A 15,810-nucleotide genomic window follows, 5' to 3' on the forward strand; every position below is an offset into this window, starting at 1 on the left:
CCAGTGCCAGAAAATGAGCATAGAGCACAGGCAAATTCTGTACGCCACATTTCATTTGGCACCATCATGTAAGGCCTAGCATCTCCATATTCTCATCACTCAACAGGCATTCAAGTGGCCCCCTGTATCAACCCTGAATATTTCCCTCCCCCCCCATATGCAAATAATTAAAAGTCAAAAGCGTTTCCATGGCACAAGGGACAGTATTGATCTTCACTGGCAGCTTTGAACAAGCGTTTGGAAAGCCACATTCTATCACAAGAGCGGATTTTCATACTGAACAAACGCTGTTGATCTCCACTACCATACTAATTTCATAATCGACAAAGGGATGAGGAATCCCAACTGTAATTTTAACGTGCAGTCTTTAATTTGTGAGTAGGGCACTGCCACTGTATATCTCAGACAGACAAGTTCATCACAAACCATCACCTATCTCCTGCACGATGAGCCACTTTATAATCAGTCACAGAGCCACTACTGCCACCAAAGACCTCATCATCCGAAGGACCTAGTAAATGTGTCAGTCTCTTCCTATGAATTTCCCTTGTTTAGTCTAAGGAACACTTGGGCATATGTATGACCTTAAGTTCTTGTCATCAAAGACAACGACTCCCTGCGACACATACTGGCTACACGCTTACCTGTCTTTGGGAGTCGGGTTCACCTTGCATTTCTCCAACAGGAAACGCACCACGTCCTGGTGGCCTGTGGTAAAGCAACCCGTCACGTCAGATTGAGCTTGAAGTACGCGAACAATACAAATACCATGAGGCTAGGATGTGAGATTAAACCGGCTCTTTTTCAGTTATCTCTGGGACCAGTGCACTTTTCAGTGATGTAAACACCACGTGTTAAATGACACGTTAACATGAGATTAGTGCTATGATTTTGACAGTCTCATTCTAGAAAACCATTTAACTCAAAGAAATGAGTGTCAGTGTCTCCATGCTCATAAAAGAGGAAGACTCAAACATATTAGTGGCCATGCGCCAGTAATTGAAGTGTCTGTTGATTACCAATGGGTTGATATTGATTTTATCAATCCCACAGACACGATGGGCTGCAATGACAACCGACTGGAATTTGAAGTAAAAAAGTGATGATTGTAAGATGAGCGCCTAAAGTAAATGACACAAGTGGCACTCGGAGGGCCCACTCGATAGGCGTGCATGGGCCACCAAATACGCGAGTTGCGGTCCAACAGGGTGGGGTCTACATAGCACACAGGGCTCTTACCTTCGGCAGAACCCACGTGCAGCGCTGTGCGGTAGTCGTAGTCCCTCTGCTCCATGTCCATTGCTGACAAGGCATACCTAAGCACAAGCAAGAAACACAGAGTTCAAATACACCACTTAAATGTGCCATTCACACCAACATAGCATACACGGGAACCTTGAACAGTCTTTTAAAGCTGTATAGTCCCATGGGACAGTTCTTCATTGGTATTTATCTCAAAAGAATGTATACTTGTTTTTTTTACCAAATTGGTTTTTAGCCAGAGATGCGACAAAATGCTGAAAACGCCACATCGGTGGTAGCTTTATATAAACATTGTGTACATTTTGACTTAAAACTTTCGTGACTGCAGGAATTCACATTCTATCATCAGGAGCAGGGAGGTTAGCCTCTGAGGGCAAGCTGTTTATAAAGGTTTAGAGATGGGCTGGGCAGTTCATGTTAATGTAGGAGAGGGCCTCCGACACCGGCAGTAGGTCTACACCAATCAAAGCATTGCACCTCGCTCCACACACCCACACTGCTGACGGTGGAGGTGGACAAGAAAACACAAATCAAGTCAACAAAACTGACACCTTTTTTACAAGGAGTCAGGTTTGCATTGACCACAATACCTGCGGTCGGAATGCAAACAAAAAAACACAACTCTGATAATGTATGCACTGTCCTTGAAATTGATTGGTCCACACCCGAGACAGCTTTTCTTAGAGCCTAGTCTCACATGGTGTTGGACCAGATGACGCCAAAAGGCACACAACTGGTACAAATCAAGTCATGACCCAAAGTGGTTGATGACATCTTTCCAATGATTTTATTCACTTTATTTTAATTTTGATTATTTTATTGTAATTATTTTTTCTATCTACGTGACTTTACCTAAAAAACCATAGAATAAACGTCATATAAATATATGCAGCTCTTTTGTCAATCCACTGCTGAATGAGGGCCACTCCATGCCATGCAGGCCATGAAGGATGTTTGATAGTACTTGACCACGCTGGTGAGCTTGGGTTGATAAAGGCTGGGCACATAGACGATGGAGTAAAGTACAGTCCAACAATGGATTTCTCTGTATTGCCTTATTTTCCTACAACATAGCACTGCAGCAGCCTATAACAACTGCTTACGTATAGTGGTCGTCAATCCAAGCAATATCCAAGCTCAAATCTGCTTAGCTTCCGAGATCGGTTGAGATCAGGTGCATTCCAGATTATTTGGTCATTCACATGTGTATACAAATAATTATTAGTTAACTATAGAAAACTGAAACTCACTATTGCAAAGCTGCATTGTATGGTGGATCCTCTGTGCGTGCTTTTAGAGGAGAGCAAATAAACATGGGACCTTTTTGCCAATATCAAAGTATGAAAATTAAGAAGAAGTTTTACCATTTCTGGCAATAAAACAGGTGTTAAGATGTTCAAACACCAAATAGATACATTTTGCAAGGAATCAAGTCTGCATTAACCACACAGTACTTGTGGTGAACATGCAAACAACCATGCTCTGATAATATATGAATTGTCTTTGAAACTGAATGACTTACACCAGTGACAGCCTTCTCTATGGCCTCGTCTCATCAGTCTCAGACCAGAGAACGGGAAAAGGTGAATAGCACAAAGGCAATGCACGTATCAGAGACTTTTTGCTCTGGGTGAGGAGCTATATCATGGGACCTTTTTTTGCCAGGATCAAAGTATCAAAGAAGCTCCAACAAACAAAGCGCAGAAGCGTCACCTTCGGAGAGCCGACACATCCCCGCTGTAGGCCGCAAACAGGAGGCTGATAACCGACTTGGCCTGAAAAGAAACACACAAGAGCTTTTAGGCACTTCTAGATTTGAAGTATTCGTGACTGCAAGAATCCATACTCTTTGGTTTTATTCGGTAAAGTCACGTAGGTAAAAAATTAAATAAAATAAAAATGAAATAATTTAGTTTTTTTTCATTTTTATTTGATTTTTTACCTACGTGACTTTACCGACTAAAACCAAAGAGTAGCTTTTAGGCACAATAAGGGATTAATAGAATTTCACCCAACAACGAAGAATTGTTTTATATGACAAAATATATATTTAAAATAATATATATAATATATAAAATGATCTTATCTATGGAATACAATGAGTGAAGGATGACAAAAAATATCTGTATAATCTCCGTCATATAACATATGATAACAATTTTTTTACCCAGGAAAATCTTTCGACACTTTGTTAGAAGGGCCCTGATTTGGATGGTTGGCTAATTTCTTGTGGAATTGTGTTTGTTTTCCAAAGCTCATAGAGATACACTTTCAACTTCCCATTCTGCCTCCAAATAGTACGTTACTGCCTCTGTAGGGTGGGAGTCTTGTGCACGTAATTACAGTGACACCAAAAAATCTTGCCTCCGAATCTCTGAATTACATGGCTATAAATGTACTTCACCTGATTGGCAATGAACATTGATAATGATGGTCAATCTCCCCATACAGATAGGCAGAATAATCGATGATGATAAACCAGTTTTATAGTACGAGTCTACAGTGACCTATCCTCTGAGTAATAAGCATGCATATTCACGTGGATTTGTAAACAAACGACTCAATAGAGCTCGCATTGGTGAAGGGAGGAATATATCTTACCTGTGCATCGCGACCCTCCGTCCGTGGATCCAGCTTCTTGACAAAGTGTCGCAGGTTATCATAGTTGTGGAAGTTGAAGACGGAGACCAGTTCCTGATGAAAACATGGGAGGGCATGAGACATCCACACAGTGGATGTACAGAGGCAGACACTCACGCAACATTCTCTCAATGATATAGCCACACACAGCAGCACACATCCAATAATTGCAATCTCAAGCAGACCCAAAGCAGTGGTATCCTCAACACAATATGCACTGCTATCGTACATAAGAGTAATTCACTTTAAACTTGGCATCACCACATGCCGCAAATGACAATAATGAACGCCGCATCGGCCAGTGCCAATTATCTGCTCTGGCAATATTGCACACCATACCTGACAGAACTGAATGCCACGGACGCTGTTGCCCAGGCGATCGAGTGCGGGCGACCAGCACATGACTCCCATCACGTTGGGCACCACCAACAGGATACCACCCGATACCCCCGACTTGGCCGGGAGCCCCACCTAACATCGCATGGCACAATGCACGGTCAGGAGCTCTACAACAACGACGGCAAATATTTCAGGCTAAGTAGCATGGCTGGCAGTGTATGTGCGGTGTTATACGCAGTGGTTAGCTTGCGTGATGCGCTAAAATTTTGGTGACTTGGATTGATTTCCCACATCCACATATCAGCGGGAAGTGGTATATGAACTGGTTCTAGGTTTCTATGGCGATTCAACCTTAATTGAGTACCCCATGTCGTCTTCGAATATTAGCAGCGGAGAGACAAGGGGGGTGGATTTGTGCTGTGGCAGCATAAGTAGCTTCTTGCTATGAGCACTATTTCCCACATCCTTAATAGCACTTTCCACAAGACTCTATGGCGTGATTCACATGCTGAAGGAATGCCATTTAAAGCTTGCGGATTGCTCCGTCTTGGCCTTGGCAGAGCGCACGCAATATACCCAGCCAGGCTTCATGGCCCTCCACCAGCTTGTGAATCAGACCTTCCAAGCCTGAAATAAATATGTTTTTTCTTGTATATGGGGGGCATTGGTGTGTTTTACACACTGCACAATTGTTTCGGTCGACCCAAGCTTGATTATTTGCCATACACATCATGAACAATCAAATATAGATTCAAGCTTTAAAAAACAACATAGGTCATGTAGAACAAGGGCACCAAAAGGAGGCAGTGGGTGGTAAAGGTGAGAGCAGAAGAGCAGGCTTGAGGGGAGTGGATAAGTGGGTTCGCAGACCAAGTTAGAAACCAGTCAGGAAAGTTTCACAGAAATGTAAGTGTTCAGTCACTCAAACAAGTGAAACAAAATTAACCACCGTGAGTGCATGTGTGTGCAAGCGACAGAAGCAGATCAGGGAGAACCTACTCGTGGCAAGAGCGTGCGAGCTTCTTGGCATTCAGTGACCAGTGACACCGAACAGTGAACAGCGACACCGTTCATCGAATGCCAAGAGGCTAAAAATGTGGCTCACCACATGCAAGTTGGCGCCACGAGCGTACTCGGACAACTTACCTGGAAGGCGAACTGCCCGGAGAAGTCGTACATGCCACACGAGTGCATGAGGCTCAGCGTGTTGCGCACGGCCTCGGGGCTCATCACACGCTCGCCAGTGGTGGGGCAGATCCCGCCGTTGGCTAGCGTGGCCGCCATCACGCTCGCCGACTCGCACGTCACCTCGATGGAACACAGCTGGAGTACCCACGCACAAACAAAGACAAAAGATCACCCCTATAGCCTGAACAAGCTTTTGGAACAAGTGCTGTTAGCAAGCGCCTTGCACGCCGCCACGGCACGTCAGGGGTTGGGTGGCCAGCACCACGCCAGGCCACCTGACTCCACAGTAGCAATATTTACACATCACACCAGGTACTAATTTGAGGCTGAGTCGATCTAGGGGAAGCCCAGGACTGGTTCAGATAATCATCACCAGTGTTGGTGGCCATGAGTGGGAATCGAACGAAGGTCACCAAGTTTGTAGTGCAGTGTGATAACTGCGGTGCCACCTCTCCTCACAAAGACAAACACACAGAGACATGGTTCCTGCCATTGGAATGTGAAATGTTCACCACTTTCTCATCTCTGGACTACCAACAGATGTGAGTGCCACCCCAAATGCTTCTTTAAGCAGAAATATATTTATTACTCAACTGTGACTTTCAGTGCCGAATCAAATTAGTATCATGTTACTTTAAAAAAAACTGGGTAATCAGTTACGACACGAATTACTTTACAGAGCTCAAATTAAGATACTTGCCAAATCAGATCCATACTCACAATCGACAAAGCTAAATTAATTAGTTACCTTATCGATACAGTGTTTAAAAATCATAACAAAATAATGAATTTGGTATGATGTATTCAAAAATTGTCAGAAGTACAATTGAAAAATGTGTACTCAGGGGCCATAACCATTTCTGCAACACTCAAGAGGACAACCATTCTGTTTCCATCCAGGTTTGTGCTAAGTGACCACTGCACTGCTTTTACTTTAATACAGCAATGCTACATGATGACAAAATGCTGCATGATAATCTTCATTGCCTACTACATTTTTCCAGCAATATTTAAAAATAACTACTTTCGATTGTTAAAACTAGTTAATAGTTGCCATCCATTTCCAAGTCACCGGCAAAAGGAAGGTGCCTGCAAAACACAATACAGTTGGGCAGGCAACCCCGGCTCACCCACCTGGAAGTAGAAATCCAGGCAGCCAATCAGATCTGTGCCCTCAGGAAAGCACTGGGGTTTGGGAAAAAAAAGACAATGTTGTTATAGACCTTGCATACAACACTCTAAGAGATACCGAACACTCCCACAAAGCAATGTGTGTGTGCGCACAGAACGGAAATGGCCTCGTGGTTCACATACTTTGTTAAAATTCTGGTTCCTTGATTTTTATTTGGATTGCAAAACAAAAACACTGTGGGCTTCTGCGATCAGCTGAGCATTAAATGAATACTGTGCCTGATAAGGTGTATAAACATCAGTACTGGGTAGTTGTACGTATACATGTTGAACTTCTTTTGCACCGTACGTAGCCAAGCGTGCTAATCGGAGGTTAGCACAGTTGGCTATGCCAGTTGTGCTGACTTTAATAGGTACTCTCTAATGGCAACCTGTGGCTGCATACCAGGCCAGGCAGTTAACATCTCAGCAGCGTCTGCTCTGAGCTGTGAGGCTTTGAGAGCAAGAACGAACGGCAAGAGTCAAATAGCACAGTCAAAATCCACTGGAACAAATGATCGAACTTGGAGGAATTTACCAACATATTTTATTACGGTCATGATAGCACAGTGAATGAGTAGCAACTGTGATAATCATTAACCAATAAGTTTAGGGGCTGCAGGAAAGTTAATTTCTTCATCAAAACCCATAACTGTTACAGAGCTATAGAGCTATATAATTTCCTATAGTTGCTCACAAACATAAAGCTTAAAATGATATCTACATAATGTAATAGGTGGACAATAAACCAAACTATCAATTGTAAATATGTTTTATTTAGCAATTCATATGTATGCAGGGTATATGGTTACATATATTTAAATGTTGACTTCCTTGCATCCCAACAGTAAAAACCATGACGTTGACAAAACAAAACTTGTTACGGTGGATACCTAGGTTCTGCCTTAACCCACTGGCATAAATATTTAAGGTTTGGAAAAAGACAGAATCTGCACAACCCTCGGGAACCTTGGCCAATGAAGCATGCATGCATGTAATGAGAGAATGAGCAGCAGCGGTGTGGGCATGTGAAAGGATGTAAGTATGGGACGTAAGGACTCCTATATAGCAGAGGACGGGGGAGGAGGTGTGTGTATTAGTGAGCTCACCTTCTTCTCCTTCAGGTAGTAACCAATGGCGAAGTTGCGATCGCCCGATTCCCTTTCTGACTGGAACCTGCCAAGGCACAGCGAAATATAAAAAGTGTGCATGGGGTGAGGTGGTGAATGCTATTGACTGTCACACACCAATGAGACGGCCCAACAATAATGCTGCGTATAAAAACACACACAAAATGGCAGCTGTACAGTAGTATGCATAATAGACTCTAAAATGTTAGCGTCAGATTGTCTTCATCGTTAATGGCGGTTCTTAGACATCAGTGAACATTGCACATTAATATGACAGGGGCTAATATCTACAAAGGACAATCACAAATGACTTTCAAGAGTGTTTCATATTTTACTGACCAAGGAGGGATGATGAGCTGAGTTAACCAGAATTTTTTTGTAAATGACCAAGGTGGCCACTATAGCCATAATTGCCATCCTGCAGGGTAGCTGCATACTGAGGGAATGCAGCAAATCACTATGATAAATGCACAAGGCTGACCTAACATTAGCGCACTGTGGATTGAAAGGAGAGTGAGCGTATGCCACAGGTTGCAGGGAGGTGAACTCACGTGGCATTGCTGAAGCCCACGTACTCGTGCCCACCCATCTTGTTGAGGTACTCCATGACCTGCGTTAGGGAAGCGTTCGGCACAATATTGATAGCACAGCAACAGCAAGGAAGACCGTGATACACAGGACAGGAGCAAGTGTATGACATGCAGCTGCTTTAGTGAAATTACATGAAACTTTTCACTGCCAGTGTGAAATGTGCTTCTACCAGGGCAATGGATCTCATCATCGCTCCTTGCCATCGCTTTTTTTTTCTCAGTTAACTTCTCAGATTATTTCAAGTCAAAGGTAAAGTGCCTCCATACTTAAGCCCTGGGGAAGTGCTCAACTCAATATTATTAACCCCAGATAGATGATGTGCTCAATTAATAATTCCCAATTAGGATTTGAACTCGAAAACTTTTAAATTAAGTTATGCAGTCTTCAACAGCACCACACTAAACAAGGTATTTAAGTTAGTTGCATTACTAATAATGCTACCATATTTATATGCACAACAGTATTATCTCTGCAAGATAGTTCTCACGCTCGTTATTGTCATGAACAATAAAGACCGCCTTGTAAATGTATCCATGCAGATCATACACAGTGGCAGTGTTAAAAAAAAATACGCAGAGCAGCCTCAGGGCTGAGAATAGTTGGTAATTAAAAAAGACTTTCGATGGGCAATGCAAAGTGCTCATTATTGCATTTGAGCACTGATGAGCGACCATGTAAAATTAGCCATGGTGTCTCTGGTGTACAAACCAATTAAGTCTGATCCTTGGAACTCGATATATAAATATAATCCTCATTCAAATTATTGGGATGGATTACACCACGACTGATTTCCTTTATATCTATGCAGCGCCATTCAACCCTGGAAAGTATTCAAGAATCAACAATTCAGAATAACACAGGTAAATCTCCAAAATTCAACTCTTGAAAGTATGAACAAACACACAAGGTTTACAACCAGGATGTGTAATTGATATCGATTTTGCAGCACGTCATCATGGGGCTAAATTTGCCTTGAAACCCACAAAAAGACCATGAGGTCAATGACTAATTGTACTTGACACCTGAAGAGACGCAGGGGTTGGAGGAATGCCCTTGCTGCGGTAGACAGTGATTAGATAAGTTATTTGACGCGAGCAAATTATGAGGCCCATTGGCTGGTGTTGAATCTAAATCCAGCGGAGCCCCATGTGGAGATTTAGGTCAGGAAGGCACTCGTGATCAAAGCTTGTGGGGCACACACGAATGTCTTCTGCAGGTGAGTTACTCACATGGTCAAACTTCTCAGAGGTGTGTGCTCCTTGCTGTGAACAGAAATAAAATGCCTATGATGTTATGTTTCCAAAAAGATAAAAGGCCATTTTAGTTCATAAAGTACAGTATCATTTTAAATGATACTGTACTTTATGAACTAAAATGGCCTTTTGTTGGGGAAACTAAACGACATGTCTCGGACCGTGTTCGTGAACACAACACAGATCTGAAAGACGGCAGGACCAATGCTTCTGCCATCGCTGATAATTACTTTATTGTGGCTGGCTCACGTGAAATTGATTTCTCTAAGACGATGGTACTTTGCAAGCCGACGGGCTATCAACAAAAATTAGTTCACGAAGCCATCCATATATACAGACACAAACACAATTTCAACCGCGACGACGGTTTTAAACTCCGCAATCATTGGAAAGATGTCATCAACCACCTTGGGTCATGACTTGAATTTGTGTTTCCTTGTCAACCGTTAGCAGTGTGGATGGGCTTAGCGAGGTGCAATTCCCACGCCCCTCCCATCTCTACCCCCCCCCCCTATCTCTGCTCCACCCCCTCTCTCTCCCCCTGTCTCTGCCCCATTCCTTCCACCCCCCCATTTTCTGATGGGTGTACCGAGGTGCAATTCCTCCCTCCTCCCATCTCTACCTTTCTCTCCATCCACCATCTCTGCTCCACCCCCTCTCTCTCCCCCTGTCTATTGAGCAGCCCCTTGCCCCGCCCACTCACTCTGGAGCTATTATAAGCAGCTACATTTGGAGGCTTGCCCCCTCTTCTCTCCATCTGATGAAGACCGCTTGTGTTGTGATCGAAACATCGTGGGTTTTTTGCTTTTAATTTTGATTTTTGTTTTCTATCAACGTGACTTTACCGAAAGAACCAAGAACACCATAAATAATCTATGGTATCGCGTTCCAAACTGATGTTTGTTAGTATCACGTATTTAATGGTGATATCATTATTGGGTAGAGCCACCGAGATGACGTCTCAGCTGATGTGATATCCATGCCTAGCTTGAGAAGACCAGCCTCTTTGAAAACTGTCCTTTCCAGGTTGATGTAACTTCTTTACAGAATAAAAACAAAACGAGTCCTAAAGATCAATAACCTCAGTGTTTGGGCTTTAAACACCATTAAATTTAGATTCACTTATACACATGTGTACATAATATATCATGTACATAATAGTATTTGAAGGAATAGAAACCTAACTGATATAGCAATGACTAAGACTGTGAACACCTGGAATGTTTCATCAGTATGTATGTTCGTTTAACTTCTTTCGAACAGTTTGTAACCAACCGTGCTAATCGGAGGTGCGTACAAGGTACATGTGGGTGCACGACGTCAAGTGCTTAGAAAGTCGGGTGAATTTTCCACTCAGGGATAGACTTTAGACAGTCCAGCATGGTTCTAGAAGCCACTGCACTGCAAGAGGTGCTGCGACTATGCAATGAGATATCATGGTGTGCCACTTCCTCATCTGAGAGCACTATGCAGTCATCATGTACATTGTTGCGTCTTATGAACCCATACAGTGCTTAGGTAATACTGCGCTGTAATACCTAAATAATGGCACGTTAGAACTTTGAACTGGAAATGTACACAATAAGGAAATATGACAGCCAATTTCTCTAGTGGCTATGTGGAACAAAGTTGTTCAGGTGCCATGTCCATGATTGTTTATAACCTGCTTTAATTACATGTAACATTTTAAGACATTTGACATGCAAATGTGATTCATGGTATTTATCAAAACACAAAAAACACCTGTCGGCTGCACTGCTAAATGCAGGTCATATTATGCAAATAAAACTACCAAAAGGCATTTCCATGCACTCATAATCCTGAAAATGTCAGGGAGCTGAGTTTTCATCATGCAATCAATGGACTACTTTGGGCTCGATATTTTCAGTGCTGCCCATTTGTACAAATTGGGGCAGACGTGCGTCAGCACAAGACCCACGGCTACGTGCATCCCACTTCAAGGTCAAACCAGCTCCACACATAAGCTACACTTGGCCCTTGCACCAACGCGGTAACCATGTCTTTGAAGTGATCATAAATTACCCAATTATAGACAAACTATCTTGTTAGCCTGTCCTAGGACGGAAGCTGTAATATTAAAGATGTAAATTCACGTTTTATTGTGTAATTTTCATTTCATTAGGAAATGTAGCACATAAATACTATTTTCTTAACTTATTAAATGAAATTTTAATCTTGGTTCTTTCGGTAAAATCAAGTAGAAGGGAAAGAATAACATAAAAAATATATAAAACATTAAAATTATCACGACGTTTCGACTGCAACACAAGAAATCATCATCAGGTGTGAAATCCACAGCAAGAATTTTTTTTTAAGTGGCGTTTTTTTCTTAACGTCAGGACCACGGACAGCGATTTGACAGTTGGTCAGATGGACGAGTCCATCTATGTTCAGAAAAGAAGAGGGGGGAGAAGAAGATAATGGAATGCTGTCTGAAAATTACCGTAAGCGTGAACACAATCAATTAAGACCTGAAATGGTTTATCAAATCCTTCCAATGATTGCTAAGCCAGAATCCATCTTCTTGGTTGAAATTGTCTCTGTGTTTGTATATGTGGATAGCCTCATGAACGAATATCTCATGCCATCTGGCTACCAAGTCTATTTTAATACTTTTTGCATTGTGTACAGTCTGGAAGCTACGCACATGCCAAATTTCAAGTTTGTTGCATGTCAGGAAGTATGCTAAACATTATGAACAGACACACATTCACAAATTTCCCTTTTTTATATATATATAGATGACCTGAAGAATTGGCATGCCAATTGGTGTGTGCATTTAGCAAAATTTTAATTGTGCACTGCACTGTAGTTTTATAAAATATTGAAGATAGAAATGATACCTACCATGGCATACAAAGCCGCAATGCATAATGCACTGGTGGGAGCTGTGTTTAATGCTGTTCGTGCAAGACATTCAGAGCATGCACAGTAATGCAGTTTTTTCTGCAGTCAATTTACGGTTACAATTGCATTGGAATATTCGACTTGGCATGTGCTCTGCTCGTTGCAAACCTGATTTGAATTTTGCACAAAAGTTGGGATTCCTGGAGAATTTTCCCCAGGAAACAACTGTACTCATTGACAGCATGAAGAATGATTATGCACACACAGATAAACCAACATATCTGTCACCACACTGTAGCGCTAACACATCGTAAAATTGAGAGCCCTGCTCATTCACATTCATCACGCAATTCGTGTTAGTTAACGTAAAAAAAGAAATGCAACAGCACTGCCCCGAATAAATATTATAATGATAAACAGGAACAATTCAAGCACTGCTCAATAATAATTTGAGAAGCAGAGGGAGCGATATTATAAAAAAAAACTGGTTCTTCCAGACTGACAGCTCTAACAAGGTCAATAAACATGGACTTTTAAACATCTCGCCATTAAACACAGTCACCCGTTTTATTGCGTATTCAATATGCACCACCACAGCAATATTTTTTGTTTTAGACAGGCTCCCTGAAATAACTAAAAGCCCCTCGGACAAACAGCGAATTAATAAGATCCCAGTGCTACACATACAATTCACCAAACTCCACAGCACTGACGCTGGGCTGCAAGTACCAGCTTTGTACACGGACATGCGCACACACTTGGGCTGGCCAGCAGCACAGAGAGGCCCACTTGCACATGATCAAGAGTGAATGGAGTGAAACCTGCCAAAGTCAAACGAATTCAGTATGTGGCTTCTCTGGTTATGGTGTGAGGGGGGTATGTGGCATGCTGCAAATAAATAAAAACAAATATATATTTATTTCCATTATTCACACGTAATTAACACCCAGAAAATTTTAATTAGCACATACTATCTCTCACTAAATACTGATAATCTAATAATTGCAATTTAATAACACCAAAACAGGTAAACTGTACGGTATAATCTAAGTCATGTACCATCACCATGAAGCAGTAATAGAAGAGGCTCACTGCATTTGGAAGTTTGAACACATTTTCTGACAGGCCTGTATAATTTATTTTGTTTATTTGTAAACGAATTGCAAAATAAACATGAGAGTACGTTAGAGAGAAAACGAGCGGAGCACGTGGAAAACCAAGGCACCCAGGAGCACGGGTTTACTGAATTCCATACAGGACACAAGTATCACGGCACAAATGCACATCAATTGCACCAATTACAACTTGCTGGTGTCGAAAAGCTGTCTCCTACACCACATAGCTTAATTCGCACGTATACAATGTTCTTTCTAAATGTGATCGTGATAATCATCGTGAAATTTATCGTGAAATATCATATCACGGAAACCCTCATATGAACGCTGTTTGACCATGACCACATGAGAGCTCTTGTATGGGCCACGTGGAGACTTTTTCAGACAGCCTTGTGGAGCCCGCAGACGTTTGCCCATGAATAAATCAGCAGGTCTGTCATCTGAGTGTGTGCCCTGCGCCGCGTTTTCCTGCACTGCCAGCCAGCCAGCCGTGATCAATCCTTTTTCTGTTTATTTGTCCGAACAGTGCAATGACTAATTGCCAGAGGTGTGGACTCGAGTCATGTGACTTGGACTCGAGTCAGACTCGAGTCATGAATTTGATGACTTGCGACTCGACTTGGACTTGCATAACAATGACTTTGTCCCACCTATGAGATGTGGACTCGAGTCATGTGACTTGGACTCGAGTCAGACTCGAGTCATGAATTTGATGACTTGCGACTCGACTTGGACTTGCATAACAATGACTTTGTCCCACCTCTGCTAATTGCTATACTGTACTGTACAGTTCTGTGCACTGTTAAAATAAAATGCATGGAATGCCTGGTGCTGTTGCATGTGCAAATTCGTTTACGTGGAAATGTTATTCGGTGCGAAGAGAGGTGACGAGGAATGCACAACATGCCACGCGGCAGGCAGTTATAGAGCAGACACACATCAAGGGCTTCTAACTCGTTTCGAGCTTTACCGCACGCTATTCACTGTCTGACGTGGTAAAAAAAATGCTGCAACTTCAACCAAATTGCATGCATATTTTCTTCAAGAACCAGCTGAATAAAACTTCTATTAAAAATGGAATGGATCCAATTACAATATTATATTTTTTGTTAATCAAGCAGTGTAAGTGAGATGTTTGGGCAAGGCCAAACTTTATATGGCAGAATCGCAAGCCAGAAAACCGATGGCTTATTTACGTATGAACAACATTTTGAATATACTCTAGTGTCTTCATTATATTCAACAAAACACATTTGGGTAATTCGGAAAATACCAGCTGCATCACTGAAAGCATGATTGAATTATGAGAAAGCTTGTTTATATATAGAAATGTGATGCATGGACTTGTTGCATCTAGCCTACTGTGCTCATTATAAAGGTCACTCTGAAAATAGCACACCCATGCCATCTAGTTCAGCTTACAGCACATAACCCTCTTATGCAAAGATTGGGGCTCAATACCCAGTCTGGCACGCGTGCAGGATTACCCGGCACACAAATCGCGAGCCCCAACGAGGACTCCCTGATAAATCCAGCGACACAAACCAGCACAGGTGAATACTGCCTGGCATGAACACGGCAAGAAGGTGTGTCAAGCGAGACCGTCATGGGCCATTCACCCCGAGTGGAAGCCAACAGGACAGTAAGATGGGGAGAGGTGGCATAGCCAAGTAGCTTTTAATCACTGGGATCATAATAACCCACTAGCGTATTCTGCAGGTGGTGAATGGATACTGAATTTAGCATCATTAATAAATAAGGGGGCACCATGGTGGCGAGATGTTAACTACCTCGCCTGGTATACAGGAGATCGTGGGTTCGATCCTGCCCCTGACGTCTGTATATTAAAGAGTGTGCATGTTCTTCCTGTGGTCACATGGATTTTCTCCAGGTTCTCCGGCCTCTCCCTCTGCATTTAGGAAAATGCTATACATTTCCACATGATAAGCCACTTCGTTAAGCTATCATTTGTGGCCAGGTAACTATTGAAATATAGCTTTATAACTCAGTGGCCTTACCTAGTAAAAAATATATAGTTTAGCAGTTAATAGGTGAGTCAGTCGTGAGTTGTAAGCAATAGAGTAAATTGCCGACCCCAAACACTGTTAGGCGATGTCAATCAGGCTCACTTGGGAAAAAGCATGGCTGAGATCAAGCCAGCGGAAGAACAATTTTCATTTTTCCTGACACTAAGTAGATTAATATTTGTTGTTCTGTTTTCAAAGTCATCAAGTGAATATATTACAAGTACAT

General features: G+C 42.2%; 1 protein-coding gene across 1 annotated transcript in view; it reads right to left on the minus strand.

The window, feature by feature from the left end:
- LOC144934218 (glutaminase liver isoform, mitochondrial-like) overlaps positions 1 to 15,810 on the minus strand; it is a 56,993-nt gene that overhangs the window by 9,259 nt on the left and 31,924 nt on the right. The window contains exons 8-17 of the mRNA XM_078859826.1: positions 9,551 to 9,583; positions 8,282 to 8,340; positions 7,710 to 7,776; positions 6,565 to 6,615; positions 5,389 to 5,565; positions 4,243 to 4,374; positions 3,865 to 3,957; positions 2,977 to 3,038; positions 1,240 to 1,316; positions 645 to 708 (exon numbers count right to left, since the gene is read on the minus strand). Coding sequence (XP_078715952.1) covers positions 645 to 708; positions 1,240 to 1,316; positions 2,977 to 3,038; positions 3,865 to 3,957; positions 4,243 to 4,374; positions 5,389 to 5,565; positions 6,565 to 6,615; positions 7,710 to 7,776; positions 8,282 to 8,340; positions 9,551 to 9,583 — 815 coding nt within the window. The remainder of the gene's footprint in view (positions 1 to 644; positions 709 to 1,239; positions 1,317 to 2,976; positions 3,039 to 3,864; positions 3,958 to 4,242; positions 4,375 to 5,388; positions 5,566 to 6,564; positions 6,616 to 7,709; positions 7,777 to 8,281; positions 8,341 to 9,550; positions 9,584 to 15,810) is intronic.

Source organism: Lampetra fluviatilis, chromosome 1 (assembly GCF_964198595.1).
Source record: "Lampetra fluviatilis chromosome 1, kcLamFluv1.1, whole genome shotgun sequence".
Lineage (NCBI taxonomy): Eukaryota > Metazoa > Chordata > Hyperoartia > Petromyzontiformes > Petromyzontidae > Lampetra > Lampetra fluviatilis.